Below are 19,579 nucleotides of genomic sequence, written 5' to 3'. Positions count from 1 at the left end.
TTCCAGTCTATACTGAAGTTACATGAAGAATATTCCTGTATTAAGTCAAACCATATGAAACTGCCATTTTGTAGGTCAAACAGCCAAATATCGGTAGTTTCACATGGTTCCATTTAATATAAGAGGAGGAAATATCCATGCACTTGATTTCTGATTGGGAAGGAACAGCATTAAGGTCAGTCACGTTGCCTTGTTTTCTTACTCCTGAGATGCAAATTTTAAGCACAAACCTTGGATTGAACTCACTTCCTAGTCTCTGGGAAACATTTCTGTGGTCATTTCTATCTATTCACCTCTCCATTGAGGAACATGTATAACAATCCAAGAGATAAGCGTTGGCTTATTTTGGTGAAGATGCCATTTTGTCTGTAAGGTACTCCTGTTAGGTACTTTTGCTTAAAAAACTTAGGTTCAGGAAAATTTCCACAGTAAGGAAGGAAGACTCTCTAAAAGAAAATATTTCACTCCCTCCTGGGTGCTTTAACAGGATGTGGATGAACTGAAGAAATTCTTTCATGTCTTTGGGAAGATGGGTCCTCTGGAGGCCTAGAATCTATGTGGGTGTGAACAACTAACTGCCTTAATTATGTCCTTCTATTTGGATATAACTTCAAGTTGTAATCATCAGTTGAACACCCTTGCTTACTTTGTTCAGATTTCACAACATTCCCTTCTTTTCTTGTAAATGTGCCTGGCCCTCCATCTGGTTCTTTATCCAGGTCCCCATAAGCTTACATCCCAGTCCTGCAAACAAATACACAACAGGGTAGTATTTCCAGAAAAACTCACAGCCAGAAAACTACCCCAAAATAAGCTTTATTGCAAGAAAAGTGTCATAGTTGATACACAGACCTACAAAAACAAACAAAACCAAAACCCGTAAGTTTTTCCTCACAAACACTTGATTACAAATTTACAGTTTTTCTTTTCTTGTTATTAAAAAAAGACAAAACAAAAAACACTGGGTATAACTGGTTACTAATGTTTGGTCAGCGCGGGTGTGAGAAGAACCAACGGGACTCTGGGTGCACTTTGGCCGTTTCATGTATGAGGTTTGGTCGCTGGTCCAGGGACAGGAATCTTGGGTTAAGAAGAGAACGGAGACGCACTCTTATTAGCACGCATTGGTACAATATCTTTTTAAATGACTAAAGCAAACTAAACATCAATTCATTGTACAAACATCTTTCATACACAATAGGCTATGATAAAATGAGGCATATGGTGCATAACTACAGTATTAATGAAAATTCTAAAAAAAAAATGGGATTTTTTTTAAAAAAAACCACAACATATATTCCTTGGCTGCGCTGCATGATTTGTTTGCACATATGGAAATCCTGAAATAGTTTGAACATAATAAATGCACCATTAATCTAAGACAGCACCAAACACTACAGAATGCCAGGTGTTCCTTTTCAAAGGAACGACATTTCTTTAGCTGCCTAAGTACCACAAGTACGTCGCACACCCTGGGTAAGAATGAGGTGTTGTGGGTAGCACATGTGGTTCTTTGAGGTTACGAGAAGGAAATACAGTACAGTCTGGCCTGCAACGTTCAAGGTCTCACTAGCAGTCAAGGTATTTTGCTACAGTGGTTGTGCTCATCTTCCGTTGCCTGGTGTGTCTGGTGATGTGAAATATTGTCACACTGAGCTGCTCTGGCTTTGATCTCCTTTAGAGAGGATCTAATGACATCTGTGTCTTTTAAATTGTTGATTACACTACCCATTCAGTTCTGTGCGGCTTTCTTTCAAATAATCAGATGTATGCCAGTTGAACTACTGGCAGAAAACCAAAGGAAACATCTCTTGAATCTACTGATGTTTTTAAAAAGCACCTCTAAAAGAAATAGCTCAAATTTATAAATCTAAAGAAACACAAGTGAGTTTCCCTTTTTTGTTTACATAGTTTGTTCATTTCTCCATATATTACTGCATTAAAAATAAACAAACATCTATATTTTCTTTAATTAGCAACTATAGCAAAATACCCAAAGTGTTACAGACTGCTAACAGGAAAAACAAAAAGCTCACATTATTTTTGTGCATTTAGTGCCATATGCTGATCTCTTGAACATTTAGGGTTTTTTTTTTTATATATATATATTCTAAAGTGAAGTTATATAACAATACAGTAACCATGGTTGCATTCGTACTCAAATCTTTGGCCACACCAGAGTTTAAATTACTCCTCCCTGTGAGGGTCAACATTCCGAAGTCTGGGACAGGGAGGAAAGAAACAAAGTCTTTCTTTTTCCCTCTTTAAGTTAGTCATTGACTTTTCAAACCCTTCTGAAGGCTGGTGGTGCTGGGATTCGAGCCTGGAACCAAGTCTGTAAGGGGTTAATAGAGTTGAATCTGCAGCCTCATTCTGAGAGACTCACCAAGCTCCCCTAGGAGGTAGTTGTCCTCATTGCTGTCTCCCAGTTTCTTAAGCTCCTTTTTCTTGTACAGAGGGATGCTAGTGACTTCCAGTGTGTATGTGCCGGGTGTGAGCTTTTTCTTGGCTGTGTGCAAACAGCTGAGCCCATTCCTCTGGTGGATGCGGAAGACACCATCATCATTCCCTTGGGAGATGACATAGCGGATGTGGTTGTTGAGGGGCTCAATGGCAGGCTTGAGTTCAAGGATGTGCTCCTTCGACCCAAGGCCGGAGAGGTTGAACTTCATTTTGACGGGGCTGTCCATGTCGACACTCTCTAGGCTGATGTGTTCAACCTAGAGAAAGATTGGGAAATGATTTGTGAATAGCTTCTCCAGAGTAGGGAGAGGACTAGAAAAGGACTGACTGCTGGGGCTTCAAGTCGCAACAAGCTATAGCTTCTTGCTCCCGCTTTCTGCACTCTCCCCTTACAAGCAGAGGTTGTGAAAGAGGCTATTGCAAATTCCTGTCAGCTGGGAGAAAAGTTCAGTTCCACACAGAATGCCTTGTAAATCTTTATTATGACTTTTCAGTCTTAATGAGGTAATTAAAGTTACAGGACTGAGCCTACAGAGATCGTTCACATTTCAAGTTTTTTTGATGAGTTTATGGAATGTCACTCTTATAATTAGGAAATGATCATAATTTCTTTGCTGGAGTCAAACAAGAAGTGTCATCAATGCCATCACAGAGCGAATGATCTGCAAAGACTCCTGGGGCTCCAGTTTGAATCAGCTCTGGTAAAAGCCAGTGAGGAAAGGCCCAGATAAACCAAGGCAGGCAAAAAACGATGCTTCGTCTGGGCTTTTATTAAGGAAAAACTTGGCTATGGTGGCCCAGAAGTACCTATAGTGTTTTATTAGCAGAACTTGACTTGGAGTCTCAGTTTTCTTATTTAAACATCAGTTCGGTACCCCCAGTCTACTTAGTGTAAATATAACACTGGCTTATTTATTATTATAAAAAAGAATCACTGACTTTTTGGCTAGAGACATCTCATTTTATAAATAAAGAAACTCAGGCCCAGAAAATTGACACAAGTTACCCAATTTGCACAGCCAGTTGGTTTTTTTTTATTATTATTAAATTCAGTTTTATTGAAATACATTCACACACCATACAATCATCCACGGTATACAATCCACTGTCCACAGTATGATAACATAGTTATGCGTTCATCACCACAATCTATCTCTGAACATTTTCCTTACATCAGAAAGAACCAGAACAAGAATAAAAAATAAAAGTGAAAAAAGAACACCCAAATCATCCCCGCATCCCACCCCATTTGTCCTTTAGTTTTTATCCCCATTTTTCTACTCATCCATACACTAGATAAAGGGGGTGTGATCCACAAGGTCTTCACAATCACACTGTCACCCCTTGTAATCTACATTATTCTATAATTGTCTTCAGGAGTCCAGACTGCTGGGTTGGAGTTTGGTAGTTTCAGGTATTTACTTCTAGCTATTCCAATACATTAAAACCTAAGAGGTGTTATCTATATAGTGCATAAGAATGTCCACCAGAGTGACCTCTCGACTCCATTTGGAATCTCTCAGCCACTGAAACTATTTCGTCTCATTTTGCATCCCCCTTTTGGTCAAGAAGATACTCTCAGTCCCACGATGCCGGGTCCACATTCATCCCCGGGAGTCATATTCTGCATTGCCAGGGAGATTTACACCCCTGGGAGTCGGGTCCCACGTAGGGGGGAGGGCAGCGAGTTCACCTGTCGAGATGGCTCAGTTAGAGAGAGAGAGGGCCACATCTGAGCAACAAAGAGGTACTCAGGGGGAGACTCTTAGGCACCATTACATGCAAGTTTAGACTCTCCTTTGTGGTAATGAGCTTCATAGGGGCAAGTCCCATGCTCGAGGGCTCAGCACATCAAACCGCCAGTCCCAATGTTTGTGACAACATCAACCCCAGTCCAGGTGAGGATGTCCAACACATCCGCACCTTCCCCGAGATCCTCGGGGCTGGGGAGGGGGAGGCTGTAAATATATTTTTTATTATCTGCCCAAATTACTCTGGGATGTGTCATTATTTCACTCCAGCCTATACTAACCTGCCGTCTCTCACTTCCTATTCAAAGTTCCATGCAATTGTGGTGTTTGAACAAATCGACTGTAGAGTTGTACCGTTTAGAAAATTTAGATCCTGTACCAAATAGATGTCTATTCCCTTGGTCTCATATGGAAGTTGAAGTTTTAAAACACAATCAGTTTCAACCTTTACCCTTTGGCCTGGCTTGCCCTGGTCTTAACCAGACCTGCTTCATTCATATCACTAATTGAAGTCTGGGCTCTTTTTCAGCTTTTTTTTTTTTTGACAGTGGCTGTATGCACTAATACTGACATTCATATCTGCTGAGCTCTAGCTCTGAGTTTCAGGTGTCTCAGAGATATGCATTGTTCCAGAGACCAATCAGGTTATACGCTAGGGGATCAGCATCTCAAAGTTTAGAGATAGGCATTACAATTCAGGGATAGAGTTAACTGCTGTAAGAGCTTACAATCTAGGGACTATTACAATTATTATGTCCACGTTAGGCTATGTTCTAAGATTCAATTCTGAGTTTACACATTGTAGTTAGTCCATATTGGTGAGGCATCATCCCTCTCACCATGTTTTCTCCAACACTTTTACTCCTATATATATATATTTTCCTACAATTTTATAGTTATATTCACATACCATACATTTATCCACAGTGTACAATCAGTTGTTCATGGTATCATCATAAAGTTGTACATTTATCACCACAATCAGCACTTGAACATACTGATTACTACAAGAAAAATTGTGTTTTTTTAGCAATAAGAAAAAAATGATAAAAAGAAAAACAACATGTCATACAATACAATATACTAGTAAGGACAGCAAATAACACCACTACCAAGAATCCCATATTCCTCCCCTATATCCCCCTCTCATATACATTTAGCATTGGCATATTGCCTTTGTTACATTTAATGGAGGTATATTACAATGTTACTGTTGACCATAGACTCCAGCAAAACTGCACTATTTTTGAAAAAATCAAAAGTAGATCAAAAGTAGGCCGCCTTTTGCCAATGTGCAGACTTCTTGCAATCATCCTGGGTTGCCCAGCTAATAAGATGCATTTCCCTGGATCCAACACCCCCTGCCTGGTTTTCAAGGGGTGTCCATAGAGCCTTGGGGGCTCTCATGTGTTGCTGCCTCGTGCTTCTTCAGCAGGACTGGACTTAACAAAAGTTCCTGAGGCTAAAACCCTCGTCCACGTGTGTGCAGTAAATGCACATAAAGAAAACGCAAGGACCCAAGTGAAACGCCAAGCAAAGCACTGGGACCAGGCAGTGGTCCTTGTACTCAGAGTTTCCCCAACTCAAAAGCAACATAAATTGTAATTCTGTATAGCTCAAAGTCCACCTCCCCTCCAAGGGCTCAAGTAGATATTTGTCATCATAAACACGATGGAGTGAAAATACTTGGGAGGAAGATCTACCCAAGGCACTTCCACTCTTACCTGCCAACAATCATTTCCTGTATTTCCATCCAATATATTTTTCATGCATATGTTTTATGTAATTGTATATAGTATAATTTTATAGCCTACAATTTGTCACTTAACACTAGAGGTTTCATAATCGTTTTGAGTGAATATTACATAATATTCACTCAAGATAAAAAGACCATAATGGACTTAGCTATCCCTTTTTGATGGAATTTTCCATTGCCTACAATACTTAACAATTAAGGCTAATGCTACAAAGAATCTTCATCCTATGGCTCTGGCATGGTCTGAAACATTGCTTCAGGATAAATTCCATGATATTGTGCGTCTGCCTGAAAGGTGTGATACACAAATCGAAGGGCAAGGGTCGGACCATTTACTAACGTTCCAACAAGAATGAGGCCAGCTGGCTTGTACGCCAAGGCCAGGTGAAGGCAGCACAGAACTTATTCAACCCATTATATATTTAATAATACCTCATGATTCAGGGTTTCTTTCCCTGTGGCTTCTTGAAAATTTAAAATCATCGACCTACCATAATAAACCACGTGGTCCTGGCTGCACTTCTGACAGATCTCAAGGCGCCTCCATTGATATCTGGTTGCATTTCAAGATAGAATAAAAGGCTTTCATTGATGATATTTGGCAACCAGCTGTTAGAAAGAAAATGGCCCATAAGTAAAGAGGAAACACAACAAAATTCATTTTTAAATGCTGGGCTTGCAGGGAGATGGTTTCTACTGAAGCCTAAGGTCCTAACTCTCAGTGGAGGCAGAGGGTTGCCCACTTAAGCAGGCAGGAGCTGCAGGGAACCCACATATCAGGAATTTAAGAAATATAATTCCTCTTTTCAGACTAAGGTACAGATGAAAAAATCCTGGTAACACTCAGCACCTCTCCAGGACATGAGGTTCTAGCACTGTATCAAATTACCCAGAATCCCCTCTTCATTTGAGGAGTCACCTAACACTTTGAGGGAGATCAAAACAAATCTTATTTTGACATTAAATGTTGGAATTTTCTAATGTTATTGTTGGTGGCTAGTGAAGTTTGAAATGGCAGGTATTTCAGAAGGAAATTTATGTGCCTCCTAGGAGCGTGTCCAAACACACCTCCTCCTATCAGGTGAATTATTAACACCACAGAGGCAAGCCGTGCCCCTCGAGTATCGCTTCACCCCACTGCAGGGTTTTCTGATTCCAATCATACCCTCATTGGTTACGTCTGTGTTCAAAGCAACCACCTGAGACTTTGGGGCAGGAAAGCAGTACTGGGGAAAACCGAGGACAGAAATGTTGCTCACCCTGCTCTCTGCCCGTCTTGACTGAGCTCTGAGTCATCATACCCAAGATGTGTCCTTGTCCTTCTGTTAGACACAGGAATTCTGGTGTCAAGGGGGATGTCAAAGGGCGAATTTAAAAAGCACGGGCAAGTGCTGTATTTTGATGTTAACCCCGGCAATGGGATGAAACACCGGATGCATATGGTTGGGATGTTTGAAAACTCAACTCGGGACTTCTCTTTCTGAGGGCTTTATATATACTTTGGTAAATCTGAGTACTTTTTCAGAAATTGATGAGCTGTGGACTTGCTTTCCTGTCCTCTGTGCATTTCCTCAAAGGGCCCCTAGCACAGTTTCAAAGATTTCCTTTTTGAAGATTCTGTCCTTTGAAACTTCCAGGTCACACTAGCACCAGCAAAGTGGCAAATTTTTGTTCATATCCCTTCCCACTGGCAATGTATGAAATCAGAGAAGGAAGTTACCAAAGAAACAAAACTAGCATTATTTTGAAAAATCGGATCTTGATCACAGCTCCCGTCCGTCTCTCGTTCTCCGTGTAGATGCCTTGTCTTCCTTTTAGTAAAGAAGCCACTGTAAAGAAAACAGGAGAACTATATATAATATTCCTTATTTACATTTACTGAGTAACAGGGAAGGGAATCAAAGCAGAAGTGTGTCCACAAGCAGGGCCAGAAGAGTCTCAATTGGAATCCTCATGGACCCTAGGGAACGCGTATTTATAAAATTTTACTTTTACTTTGAAATAATTTTAGATTTACATAACAGTTGCAAAGATAGTACAGAGGGCTCCTGTAAACTGATAGTCTTTACCCATCTTCCCCCAATATTAACACCTTGCAGAACCACAGTACATGTGTCACGACACAGAAATTAGCCTGGTTTACTACTATATACTCAACTCTAGAACTTATTTGGATTTTGCTAATTTAGGAACTACAATTCAAGAGGCTTGTTTTCCCTATTATGAAAGTAATGTGCTCTTGTTATTATAAAATATTGAAAAATGTAAGATTTCTCCTTATAGACAAGTTGGAAAATATACAAAAGCTTTGAGAATTAATGATGCAGAGACAGCCACTGTTAATGTCTTAGTGTCTTTCTTTCTCGACTTTTTTCTGTAAGTTGTCTTCATTTATTTCATGTAATTGAATCCCTATTTTCAATGGAATTTTGTTTCTAAAAAAAAAAAGCTACAATCAATACACATTTTAAATGTAGATATGAAAAGACTGGCCCAGAGAGCCACAGTGATTTCCTATTATGACTGGTGGGGTATTTTAAGTGTTTTAAAGTTCTACAATCAACAGCTGATCCTCAACTGCCCTCTCTGTTAAGGTACACTTCCTTATTCCCATTCTGCACTTGAGAAATCCAGGGCAGTGCGGGGAGGTGGGGTGACTGCTGCAGATCACGCTTTCTGGAGGGTCCCAGTGGGGCTGGATGCGGGTGCCCCAGCCTCAGCCAAGAGCTCCCTCCCCAGCACTCTGCTGACTCACTACATTCCTCTTATCTGGCTCTCACCATCACAGTTGACCCATTTCCTGTGCTCGACTTCCTGCTTCCTGCCCCACAGTGGGAGGCTTCTATGGAGGGAAGACAAAGGCCAAGGGCATCATGGGGGTCCCAGACACCCCTCACTCTGCTGCCCTCTGCCTCTGCTCCGTCTCCCCTCCACACTGTCCCAAGGCCATGCCTGGGGCCTCCAAAGCACACGAGGGGCAGACAGGGATGAGCCCAGCACAGAAGGTTTGAACAACCTTGCTGAAGAACTTATGCAGCCCGTGACTAAAGAGGCTTGCTCGCTTTCTCCAACTGGGTTCTGCTTACGTCTCTGGAGGATGACAAAGGAGGTCAATGGCCCTGGGTAATTCCAGAAGCATGACCCGTCATTCTGGGAAGTCAAGTGTGCCAAGTGCTTTGGCTCATTTTCTGAGTCCCAGCCCAAGGCCCTGTGCCTGGAGAACGTCCCTATCACTCACCTGTGGTCACTGTCTTTTGGAAGAGGATGGGGTTGGCCACCAGGATGAGCAGCAGTGGCAGGTAAGTGGCAGCGTAGTGGGGGAGGGCATGCTCCACACCCTTGTCACATCTGAGAGAGGAAAACCAAGTCATTCTCCTTAAACCCAGAGCTTTGGCTAAAATAATTCCTACTTATCTGTAAACTGAGATACGAGGATGACAGTAAAAAGGGAAATGCAGGAATCTATTCCTGACTCTGCCCAAAGGAAACATGACTCATTCCTCACGTCTGAGAACAAGCAGTGAACTGCAGGAGAATGAGGGAAATCGGCCATGCTTTTCTTTGTCTCGGAAATGGGAGGACCTCGGGGAATTTGCACGGGGGTGGGGGGTGGGGGAGCTTGTAAGGTCCTTGCTGAGCGGAGCTAAGAAAGGAAAAGGGACGCTGGCATGGTAGAGCCCCCCACCCCCACCTGGCCACTGGGTCTTTTCATGGGAAAAACACACAACTGAAGTGGAGATGAAAGCACTCAGATTTTGAGCAGACCTAACCCAGCCCACAAATAAAACCCAGTAGTCCCTCTCAACACCCAGGCTGCTATGACAGAGGATGTGTGTTCTCACAGTGATGGGTAACAAGAGTTCCAGGGCTTCTCTGCAGGGAGGACCACCATGATGCCTATCAATGGGTCATTGGAAACATGGGTGGGCACAGAGCTGGAGGGAGGGTCGGCAGAGCACGTTACCCAGGCAGGAGCTGTCAGCTCAGGGATGCTTAATGGACAAGAGGAGAGGCAGAGAGAACTGAAGGCAGAGGCGGGAGCCGGCTCAGGCCTACCTGAGGTGGGTGGAAGCATCTCGGGGGGAGGGGGGAAGTCCTGCTAGCCGAGGACGGTGGACTGATGGAAGGGACAGCACGCAGTTTCAGAACCTAAAACGAGCAGCTTCCTGCAGCCCGTGAAGCACGAAGGAGGCCCTGGCGAGCCCTTGGGATCACGGAGCCAGCTCTCTTGGGGGGACTCCAGGCTCCCCAGGCAAGGGTGAGTGACCACTGTCATCCCAGCTGCTAACACTGTATTTGTGCTCTGAAAGGTCCCCAGGAAGGCAGGTCGGATGGACGGCTCAGCCGAGAGCAACCTGCCAGCAGTCATGGTTGAGAAGGCGACCCAGACAAGGAGACCGGCCTCCTGAGTAGTGATGAGGGGAGGACTCAAGAGAAAGGGGGGACACGGTCCACACCAGTGGCTGTGAATGGCTAGATGTAACTATGCCATGCTCCCCAGACCCTGAGGTCTCTGTCACATCTACTCTGCTGTAGTGTGAAAGTAGCCACAGACAAATATGTAAATGAATGGCCATGGCTGTGTTCTGATAAAACTTTATTAACAAAACCAGAAAGTGGGCCCCTGAGGGAAGAATGCAAGTCCACATAGACCTTCTGCATTTTTATGTGCCACAGAGAGGGCTGCTCAGATAGCTAGTTAAGTTAAAGGGGATGCAAAATTGGGGATTTTTTCTAAATTGTAAACAAAACAAAAAAATAGCCTGATTTGCCCTGAGGACTCTGTTTTGTTCACTGGTCCAGAGTCCTAAAACCATAAAGAGACACTGCCAGTTCTCAGTACTCCGCTGGCAGACAGAGGACACATCCTTAAGGGGGCCCTGAAGTTCTGCAAACTGTTGCATCAATGGAATTTTAAACCCGAAGAAAGGCCTCAGACCATTTTGTGGGCCACATCTTCCTGCACCTGTGGTCAGGAGAGCGGAGGGTGGGAGAGGAGTGAGGAAAATGTGGCAAGCATACAAGGCCAAGCATTAGCTCTTGTGACAGCTCCCCTTCGCTTCTTCTACATCATCCTGAACTCATTTTTAGATGTTAAACTCGCCAACTCAACAAGAACAAATGATTTGAAGAAGAAAATGCAGAGCATGGGCACAAGAAAGTGGCATCAACTTGGAGGGGATATCCCTAAATCTTTGCACATGTACCTGTGTGCACAGGCATCTGCCCATACAACAAGAAAGGGAAAGGCAAGGAAAACAGTGCCAGGAAGCCACGGATTGCAGCAAGCACCCAGCATTTCAGCTGCAGGGCTCCGGTACCGGGGCATGACATGGGCCCAGGACGATGGCCTGACCTGACCTCCAAGGCACCCACCCTGTGGATGGTGGCCCACTCATTCCTGCATGAGCAGATACAGGGAGAGGAAGCAGGGTCACTCTGGGCTGCTGGGAGCCTTACCTGGACAGGGAAGGGTAGTAGAGCATGGCGATGCCCTCCACGCAGAGCAGCGTGGCCACGCCTCCCACCATGATGTGGTAGAGCAGGAGGGTGCTAGGAGAGAGCAGAAGGGATGGCCCCAGCTTAGGATCAGACAACCACAACTTTGAGACCAACTCTGGTGAGCTGGGAAGGCCAGAGAAAGGGATATGGTGGGGGAACCCCTCTGCAAAGAGTTTCCTTATTTTGCTGCTTTCTTTTTTTAATTGAGGTGAAATTCACATCCCATAAAACTAGCCATTTTAAAGTGAAGGATTCAGTGGCATTTAGTGCATTCATGATGCCGTGCAACCATCACCTCTATCCAGTTTCAAACACTTTCCTCACTCTAAGAGAAAAGCCAGAACCTGTCAGCAGTCACGTCCATTCTCCCTCCCCGTTTCCCCTGGCAACCAGTATCTCCTCCCTGTCTCTAAGGATTTTCCAGTTCTAGATGTTTTCTATGAATGGAATCTTACAATGTGTGACCTTTGTGCCTGGTTTCTTTCATTGAGCATCATGTTTTCAAGGTTCATCCATGTTGTAGCGTGCATTAGTACATCATTCCTTTCTATGGTCTAATAGAAACAGAAAATAATAAGTGCTGACAAGGATACAGAGGACTCGGTGCATCACTGGTGGGAATGTAAAATGGCATGGAAAACAGTCTGGCAGTTCCTGAGAAAGCAAACACAGAATTACTATATGATCCTCCAATTCCACTTCTAGGCATATTCCCAAAATAACTGAAAAGAAGAACTCAAGCAGATCCTTGTACACCAATGTTCATAGCAGCATTATTCACAATAGCCAAGAGGTGGAAGCAACACAAATATCCATAAACAGAAGAAGGGATACCAAAATGTGCTACGTCCATACAATGGAATATGATTCAGCGTAGAAAGGAACGAGGTACTGATGCACGCTACCACGTGGATGAACCTCACAGACATGCTAAGTGCAAGAAGCCAGACACAAAGAGACTATTGTTGTATGATTCCACTTATGTGAAATAACTAAAACAAGCAAATTCATAGAGACAGAAAGCATAACAGAGGTTATCAGGGGCTGGGGGAGGAGGGGAATGGGGAGTTATACTTAAGGGGTACAGTTTCTGTTGGGGAGAATGAAAAAGTTTTAGAAATCGATAGTGGAGAAAGTTACACAAACATTGTGAATATAATTAACACCCCTGAATTGTACACTTAAAAGTGGTCAAAAAAGGATGAACCTTGAGTGAAATAAGCCAGATGAAAAAGGACAAATATCGTATGATCTTAGTCATAACAAAGAATTAAAATAAGCAAATTCATAGAGCCAGAAACTCGGTTACCAGAGGCCAGGGAGGGGGTGGGGAATGGGGAGTTTATGCTTACTTGGTGCACAACTTCTGTTTGCAGTGATGGAAAAGTTGTGGTAATGGTAGCACAACATTGTGAATATAATTAGCACCACTGAATTGTATATTTAAAAGTGGTTAAAAAGGGAAATTTTAGGTTGTATATATATTACTAAAATAAAAATTTTTTAAAGTACAGCAAAATATAATAAAACTAATTGTTACAATTGACCAAAAACGGTCAAAACGAAAAAATGTTATACTGTATATATATTACCACAATAAAAAGTAAGTAGAAAATAAGATCAGTAGGTTGAGCTGGCCGGCAGTGGGCACAGGCCTGCGGGGGGACAGCGGAGCCCGGCGTGGCTGGAGACCAGGGATGGAGCGGGGGAGGCCCGGTGGCAAGGGTCACATCACCACCTCCTCGGTTGCCAGGATGGATGGGTCTTAGTTTTGTTCTAGGTATGATAAGAATCCGCTGGAGAACTTTAAAAAAAAAAAAAAAGTAATAAAATAAACTTTAAAGATGGAAAAAAAAAATACAGAATCTGAAAAAAAATCTCAGCCAGAAAGGCGGGGCGGGAGGTTGGTGAAGGGATCAGCCGGTGGCGGCAACTCCCGCGTCTCTGGAGAGAGGGCAGAATGGACAGGAAAAGGGGCGGCTCTTGGTGTTGTTGCATGGAGAGCACCCACTCGGGCCTGGGGCAAACCTGGACCTGGCTGTGGGTTTGCAGGGCCCTCTCCTCAGCAGAGTGGGCCGGCGTTTCCCCCCAGCGGACCAAGACGCCGTAAACTCTGCGCCCACAGGGGGCTCCCGTCTCTGCTCCTGCTGGAAGCCACCTCCGGCCCTCGCCTCCAGCTTAAAGTCTCCGCCGCAGCGCTTAGGGGAAGCCGCGAGCCACGGCTCGTTAGGAACCGGCAGGCTCTCCCTGCCCCGGAAAGTGGGCGCTTTCCCATCCCGCCTGCCCACCGCGCCGCCCCCGCCGTTCCTTTCGTAGTCAGCATTCTCCGACAACCTGTTTTTCATCTCAAAGCTTCTGCACGGCGCGTCTCGTCTCGTCCACAGAGGATTGCAGGCCGCAGGCTTTCCAGGTGGGTCCGGAAGACGGACGGCTGAGCTCCCGCAGAGCTGCTGACGCGCCCCGATCCGCCCTTCAGCTCTGCTCTTCTCCTGCGGGACTCGGCGAGGGCTCCCCGGGCTGCACCGGCCAGAGCTCGGAATTCAGGAGATTACTGGCAAGGAGCACCACTCCCACCTCCTGGGGATTTTAACTCAGAAGATCATGGGGAGGGGGCGGCCAGTGGAGCTGGAAGGGTTTGGCTGTGGCAGAGCCCCCTTCCACAGTGAGACAGAGGGCAGGTGGGGAAACCAAGGGGATGCCTGAGGGAACGAGCCTGGGGAGGACAAGAAATGTTTTGCAACCAGCTCTCTCCGGGGCAAGAAGGAACCTGGCCGGCGTGTGTGGCCTCCCAAATACCGCGGTTCCCGGAGCTGCCTTTGGGGGCAGGCAGGGGTGTCTCAGCAGACGGGACAATGAACGCTGCCGCTTTCCGCACAGCCTTGGATTGTTTAAGGACGCAGGATCTCTCCACTCTGGACCCTAACCCTAGGCTGGGAGGGCTTGTGGTGTGGGCTGAAGTGGGAGAAAGTCAGCAAATAGACTAGTGCCAAAGAAAACAGATACATGCTGAAAGGATCTGGAAGGGAACTGGACTTTAATTCCAGCCATACCTGCAAGGCCCAGCCCCTGCCCTGGAATGCCCTCGGACCCCCCACCCTGCAGCTGCAGCCTGCGGAAGCGTCAACCCCACCCAGGGCTCTGGGAAAAGCTGGCTCTTAAAAGAGGAGCTAGAGGAGCTTCTGGATCGGCATACTGGGCTCTGGCTCAAACCACATAGTGCTGGCTCCTGGGAGACCTCACACCCTGCTGCAGGAGGTAGGACTGTGCCCTGGAGTGTCCGGGGCTTGTTTCCGTGGCTACGGAGTGCCTGCCTTCATTCTCTGCCGGGCACCACGGTCCTCTCTGAGGGGAGAGCCCACCTCACTCTCACAGCCTTCCTGGCCCTGGAATCCTGCCATTGCCCTTGGGAGGCGGACGGCTCCTCGGAAGCCGCGCTCTGCCGGACTTGCTGCAGAGGCCGTGCACTATAGCATCCTGCCCACTCCAAGGTGGAGCTGCAACACAAATTCCAAATTCCTAAACACTCCTCCTATGGGTGTGACCTGGGCTTCTGGATTGCCTGTCCTGCACCCTGAGGGCTCTGCTGGCCTCCAGGTCCAGGCAGCTCTCACATTGCCTGGTCTGACCTGAGGCCCCCCACAGGTAGGAATGCAGGCAACAAATGCATTCTGGGAAGGCAGGACGGGGAATGCTCTTCTCCCAGCATTTTCCCTGTGCACAGAGGCTCCTCTTATCTCCATAACTCCCTTGTAGCTAAGTGTGTCCCTGAGACTAAGTTATGGCCAACCGTCTGTAAGTTCCTGTGTGAAAATCCCAGGAAGGCTGCAAAGGGAGCTGGCTCAGGTGGGAAGCAGGCATTGCCCCCTCTTCCTTCCTGTTGCCTGGAATGCAGGTGATGGCTGGCACCCCAGCAGCTATATTGGGCACCTTGAGGATGGAAGTCACACAAAGGGTTGGTGGTGCAGGAAGACGGAAGAAGCTAGGTTCCTGAAGTCTATGATAAGAGTCCCAGATTGCCTAGCTGTGAACTTTTTTTAGATGACAGGAGGAAAAAACACCATCTTGTTTGAGTCACTGTTATTTTATGTATTTTATATAGCAAAGCTAATCCTCGCTGATACACTGGGGTTTGCTCGTTTTGGCTTTGGCTATCTGCCCTAGTGAATTTTCCCAACCAGGTATATCTAGGATGAATACAGATGCATATGAAACTGAGAACTAAGATTAAAAGGTAGAAGGAACAAGCACATAAGTGAAGTAAGCACTAAACCTTATGCCAGAGAGACCAAAGCCAATGACAACATGAAATACAGAGGAAATTCTACAATTTTAGAGCCCAATGCATTCTCCAGCCTGAATGTCATATATACCATGTACTCTGAAATTGATTTTGGTGCTGGGACAACTGGGTATCCACATAAAAGAGAATGAAAATGTACCCCTTCCTTATCCATACATAAAAACTACCTCAATACCACACTTAGGCAAAATGTTAAAAATGGCGATAGGTATATGGGAACTCTGTATTTTCTGCATGATCTTTCTGTAAACCTAAAATTTCTCTAATAATAAAAAATAGCAGCAGGATTACAGGGGGGAAAAGAAAACACAACTACCTCAAAATGGATCCTAGACCTAAAACTACAAAACTCTTCAAAGAAAAAGGGGTGTAAATCTTTATGACCTTGTGTTAGGCAGTGGCATTTAGATATGCAACCAAAAGCAGAAGCAAACAAAGAAAAAATAGAGAAATTGGACTTCATCAAAATTAAAAAGGTTTGTGGTTCAAAGTATACCATCAAGAAAGTGAAGACAAACCAGAGAATGGGAAAAAATAGTTGCAAATCATATATCTGATGATGGACTTGTACCTAGAAAATGTCAAGAACTCTTCTTACAACTGAATAATAAAAAGACAACCCAATTTTAAAAAATGGGCAAAGGCTCTGAATAAACATTTCTCCATAGAAGATGTACAAATGGCCAGTAAAAACATGAAACATGTTTTACCTCATTAGCCATCAGGGAAATGCATTTCAAAACCACAAAGAGATCACACTTCACAAGCAGTAGGATGGCTACAATAAAAAACACTGACAATAACTGTGGTTGGCAAGCATGCGGAGAAACGGGAACCCTTACTGGCAGGAATGTAAAATGGTACAGGCACTTTGGAAAACACTCTGGCAGTTCCTCAAAAGGTTAAATATGGCCCAGCATTTCCACTCCTAGGTACATACCCAAGAGATGAAAACGTGTATCTACACAAAAATGTGCACACGGGTGTTCACAGCAGTATCATTCCTAATAGCCAAAACAATGGAAACAACCCAAATGCCCATAAACGGATAAATGGATAAACCAGTGCAATGGAATATCCTTCAGTGATAAAAGGGAATCAAGAGGTGGCACGTGCTACAACATGAGTGGACCTTGAAAACATGATGCTAAGTGAAAGAAGCCAGATGCCAAAGGACAAATATTGTGCGATTTCCCCTACGTGAAAGGTCCAGGACAGGTAACTACACAGTGACAGAACCCAGATTGGTAGTTGTCAAAGGCGGGGGGGGGGGGGAATGGGGAGTGCTTAAAAGGTATGGGGGTGCTGAATGTGAATGGATTAAACTCCCCAATTAAAAGATATGGAATGGCAGAATGGATTTAAAAATATGAACCATCAATATGTTGCTTACAAGAGACTCATCTTAGACCCAAAGACACAAAGAAATTGAAAGTGAAAGGATGGGAAAATTATTCCATGCAAGCTACAACCAGAAGAAAGCAGGAGTACAATATTAATCTCAAATAAAATAGACTTTAAATGCAAGGATGTTATAAGAGACAAAGAAGATCACTATGTGACAGTTTGAATGTATTCTGTCCCCCCAAACGCCATTATCTTTGATGTAATCTTGTGTGGACAGACCTATCAGTGTTAATTAGATTGTAATTCTTTGAGTGTTTCCATGGAGATGCACCCCACCCAACTGTGGGTGACGACTCTGATTCGATAATTTCCATGGACATGTTGGCCCACCCATTCAGGGTGGGTCTGAATTAAATTACTGGAGCACTATAGAAGTTCAGACAGAAGGAGGAAGCTGCTACATCAAAGAGGGACACTTTGAAGAAAGCACAGGAGCTGCAGATGAGAGACATTTTGAAGATGGCCGTTGAAAGCAGACTCTTGCTCTGGAGAAGCTAAGAGAGGACAAACACCCCAAGAGCAACTAAGAGTGACATTTTTGAGGAACTGCAGCCTAGAGAGGAACATCCTGGGAGAAAGCCATTTTGAAACCAGAACTTTGGAGCAGATGCCAGCCACGTGCCTTCCCAGCTAACAGAGATTTTCCAGACACCATTGGCCATCCTCCGGTGAAGGTACCCTTTGTTGATGGATACTTTATGGACTTAAAAATGTAACTTTGTAACTAAATAAACCCCTTTTTATAAAAGCCAATCCATTTCTGGTGTTCTGCATGCTGGCAGCATTAGCAAACTAGAACACACTATGTACTAATAAAAGGGACAATTCAACAAGAAGAAATAACAATCACAAATGTCTATGTACCCGATCAAGGTGCCCCAAAATACATGCGACAAACATTGGCAAGACTGAAGGAAGAAATAGATGTTTTCACAACAATTGTGGGAGACTTCATTACATCACTCTCTCCTATAGATAGATCAGCCAGACAGAGGACCAATAAGGAAACTGAAAACCTAAACAATCTGATAAATGAATTTGAATTAACAGACATATATAGAACATCACATCCCAAATCACAAGGATACACATTCTTCTCTAGTGCTCATGGAATTTTCTCCAGAATAGATCATATGCTGGGACATAAAACAAGCCTCAATAAATTTTCAAAAATTGAAATTATTCAAGGCACAGTCTCTGATCACAATGGAATACAATTAGAAGTCAATAACCATCAAAGATTTAGAACTTTCACATATATCTGGAGGTTAAACAACACACTCCTAAACAATCAGTGGGTTAAAGAAGAAATAGCAAGAGAAATTGCTAAATATCTAGAAACAAATGAAAATGAGAGCACAACATATCAAAACTTATAGGATGCAGCGAAAGTGGTATTGACGGAAAATTTATAGCTCTAAATACATACATTAAAAAGGAAGAGCTAAAATCAAAGAACTAATTGAAGAAGCTAGCAACTGAACAGCAAACTAATCCTAAACCAAGTAGAAGAAAAGAATTAACAAGAATTAAAGCAGAAATAAATGACATAGAGAACAAAAAAAAATAGAACAAAACCAAAAGTTGGTTCTTTGAGAAGATAAGCAAGATTGACAAGCCCCTAGTTACAACTGACAAAATCAAAAAGAAAGAAGATCCAAATAAACATAACTGTATGCCAACAAACTAAATAATGTAGAGGAAATGGACAATTTCCTGGAGACACATGAACAACCTAGAATGACCAGAGAAGAAACAGAAGACCTCAACAAACCAATCACAAGCAAAGAGATTCATTCAGTCATCAAAAAGTTTCCCACAAATAAATGCCCAGGGCCAGATGGCTTCACAGGGGAATTCTACCAAACTTTCCAAAAAGAACTGACACCAATCTTACTCAAACTCTTTCAAAACATTGAAGAAAATGGAACACTACCTAACTCATTTTATGAAGCTAACATCAATCTAATACCAAAACCACACAAAGATGCTACAAAAAAGGAAAACTCGAGTTCAATCTCCCTAATGAATATAGATGAAAAAATCTCAACAAAATACTTGCAAATTGAATCCAAAGACATTAAAAAAAATCATACACCATGACCAAGTGGGGTTCATTCCAGGCATGCAAGGATGGTTCAACATAAGAAAATCAATCAATGTACTCCAACACATTAACAAATCAAAAGGGAAAAGTCAAATGATCATCTCAATAAATGCTGAGAAAGGATTCGACAAAATCCAGCATCCTTTTTTGATAAAAACACTTCAAAAGGTAGGAATTGAAGGAAACTTCCTCAATATGATAAAGGGCATATATGAAAAACCCACAGCCAGCATAGTACTCAAGGGTAAGAGAATGAAAGCTTTCCCTCTAAGATCGGGAATGAGACAAGGATG

The 19,579-nt window shown here is 43.8% G+C and overlaps 1 protein-coding gene across 5 annotated transcripts in view; it reads right to left on the bottom strand.

Moving 5' to 3' along the window:
* Positions 1 to 808: 808 nt before the first annotated feature.
* The window catches only part of LOC119523736 (G-protein coupled receptor 143-like), a 28,044-nt gene continuing 9,273 nt past the window's right edge, over positions 809 to 19,579 (bottom strand). For 4 of the 5 annotated variants that reach the window (XM_037822555.1, XM_037822554.1, XM_037822553.1 and 1 more), the window contains 6 exons: positions 11,431 to 11,523; positions 9,209 to 9,318; positions 7,691 to 7,799; positions 6,462 to 6,579; positions 2,387 to 2,720; positions 809 to 1,080 (listed from right to left, as the gene is read on the bottom strand). In XM_037822555.1, coding sequence (XP_037678483.1) covers positions 914 to 1,080; positions 2,387 to 2,720; positions 6,462 to 6,579; positions 7,691 to 7,799; positions 9,209 to 9,318; positions 11,431 to 11,523 — 931 coding nt within the window. In that variant the 3' untranslated portion in view covers positions 809 to 913. Of the gene's footprint in view, positions 2,721 to 6,461; positions 6,580 to 7,690; positions 7,800 to 9,208; positions 9,319 to 11,430; positions 11,524 to 19,579 lie in introns of all 5 variants that reach the window. The other variant, XM_037822552.1, reaches the window with a different exon arrangement.

Source organism: Choloepus didactylus, chromosome X (genome assembly GCF_015220235.1).
Source record: "Choloepus didactylus isolate mChoDid1 chromosome X, mChoDid1.pri, whole genome shotgun sequence".
Lineage (NCBI taxonomy): Eukaryota > Metazoa > Chordata > Mammalia > Pilosa > Megalonychidae > Choloepus > Choloepus didactylus.
The sequence above is the reverse complement of the archived record's forward strand: the minus strand, read 5'-3'. Positions and strand labels throughout refer to the sequence as shown.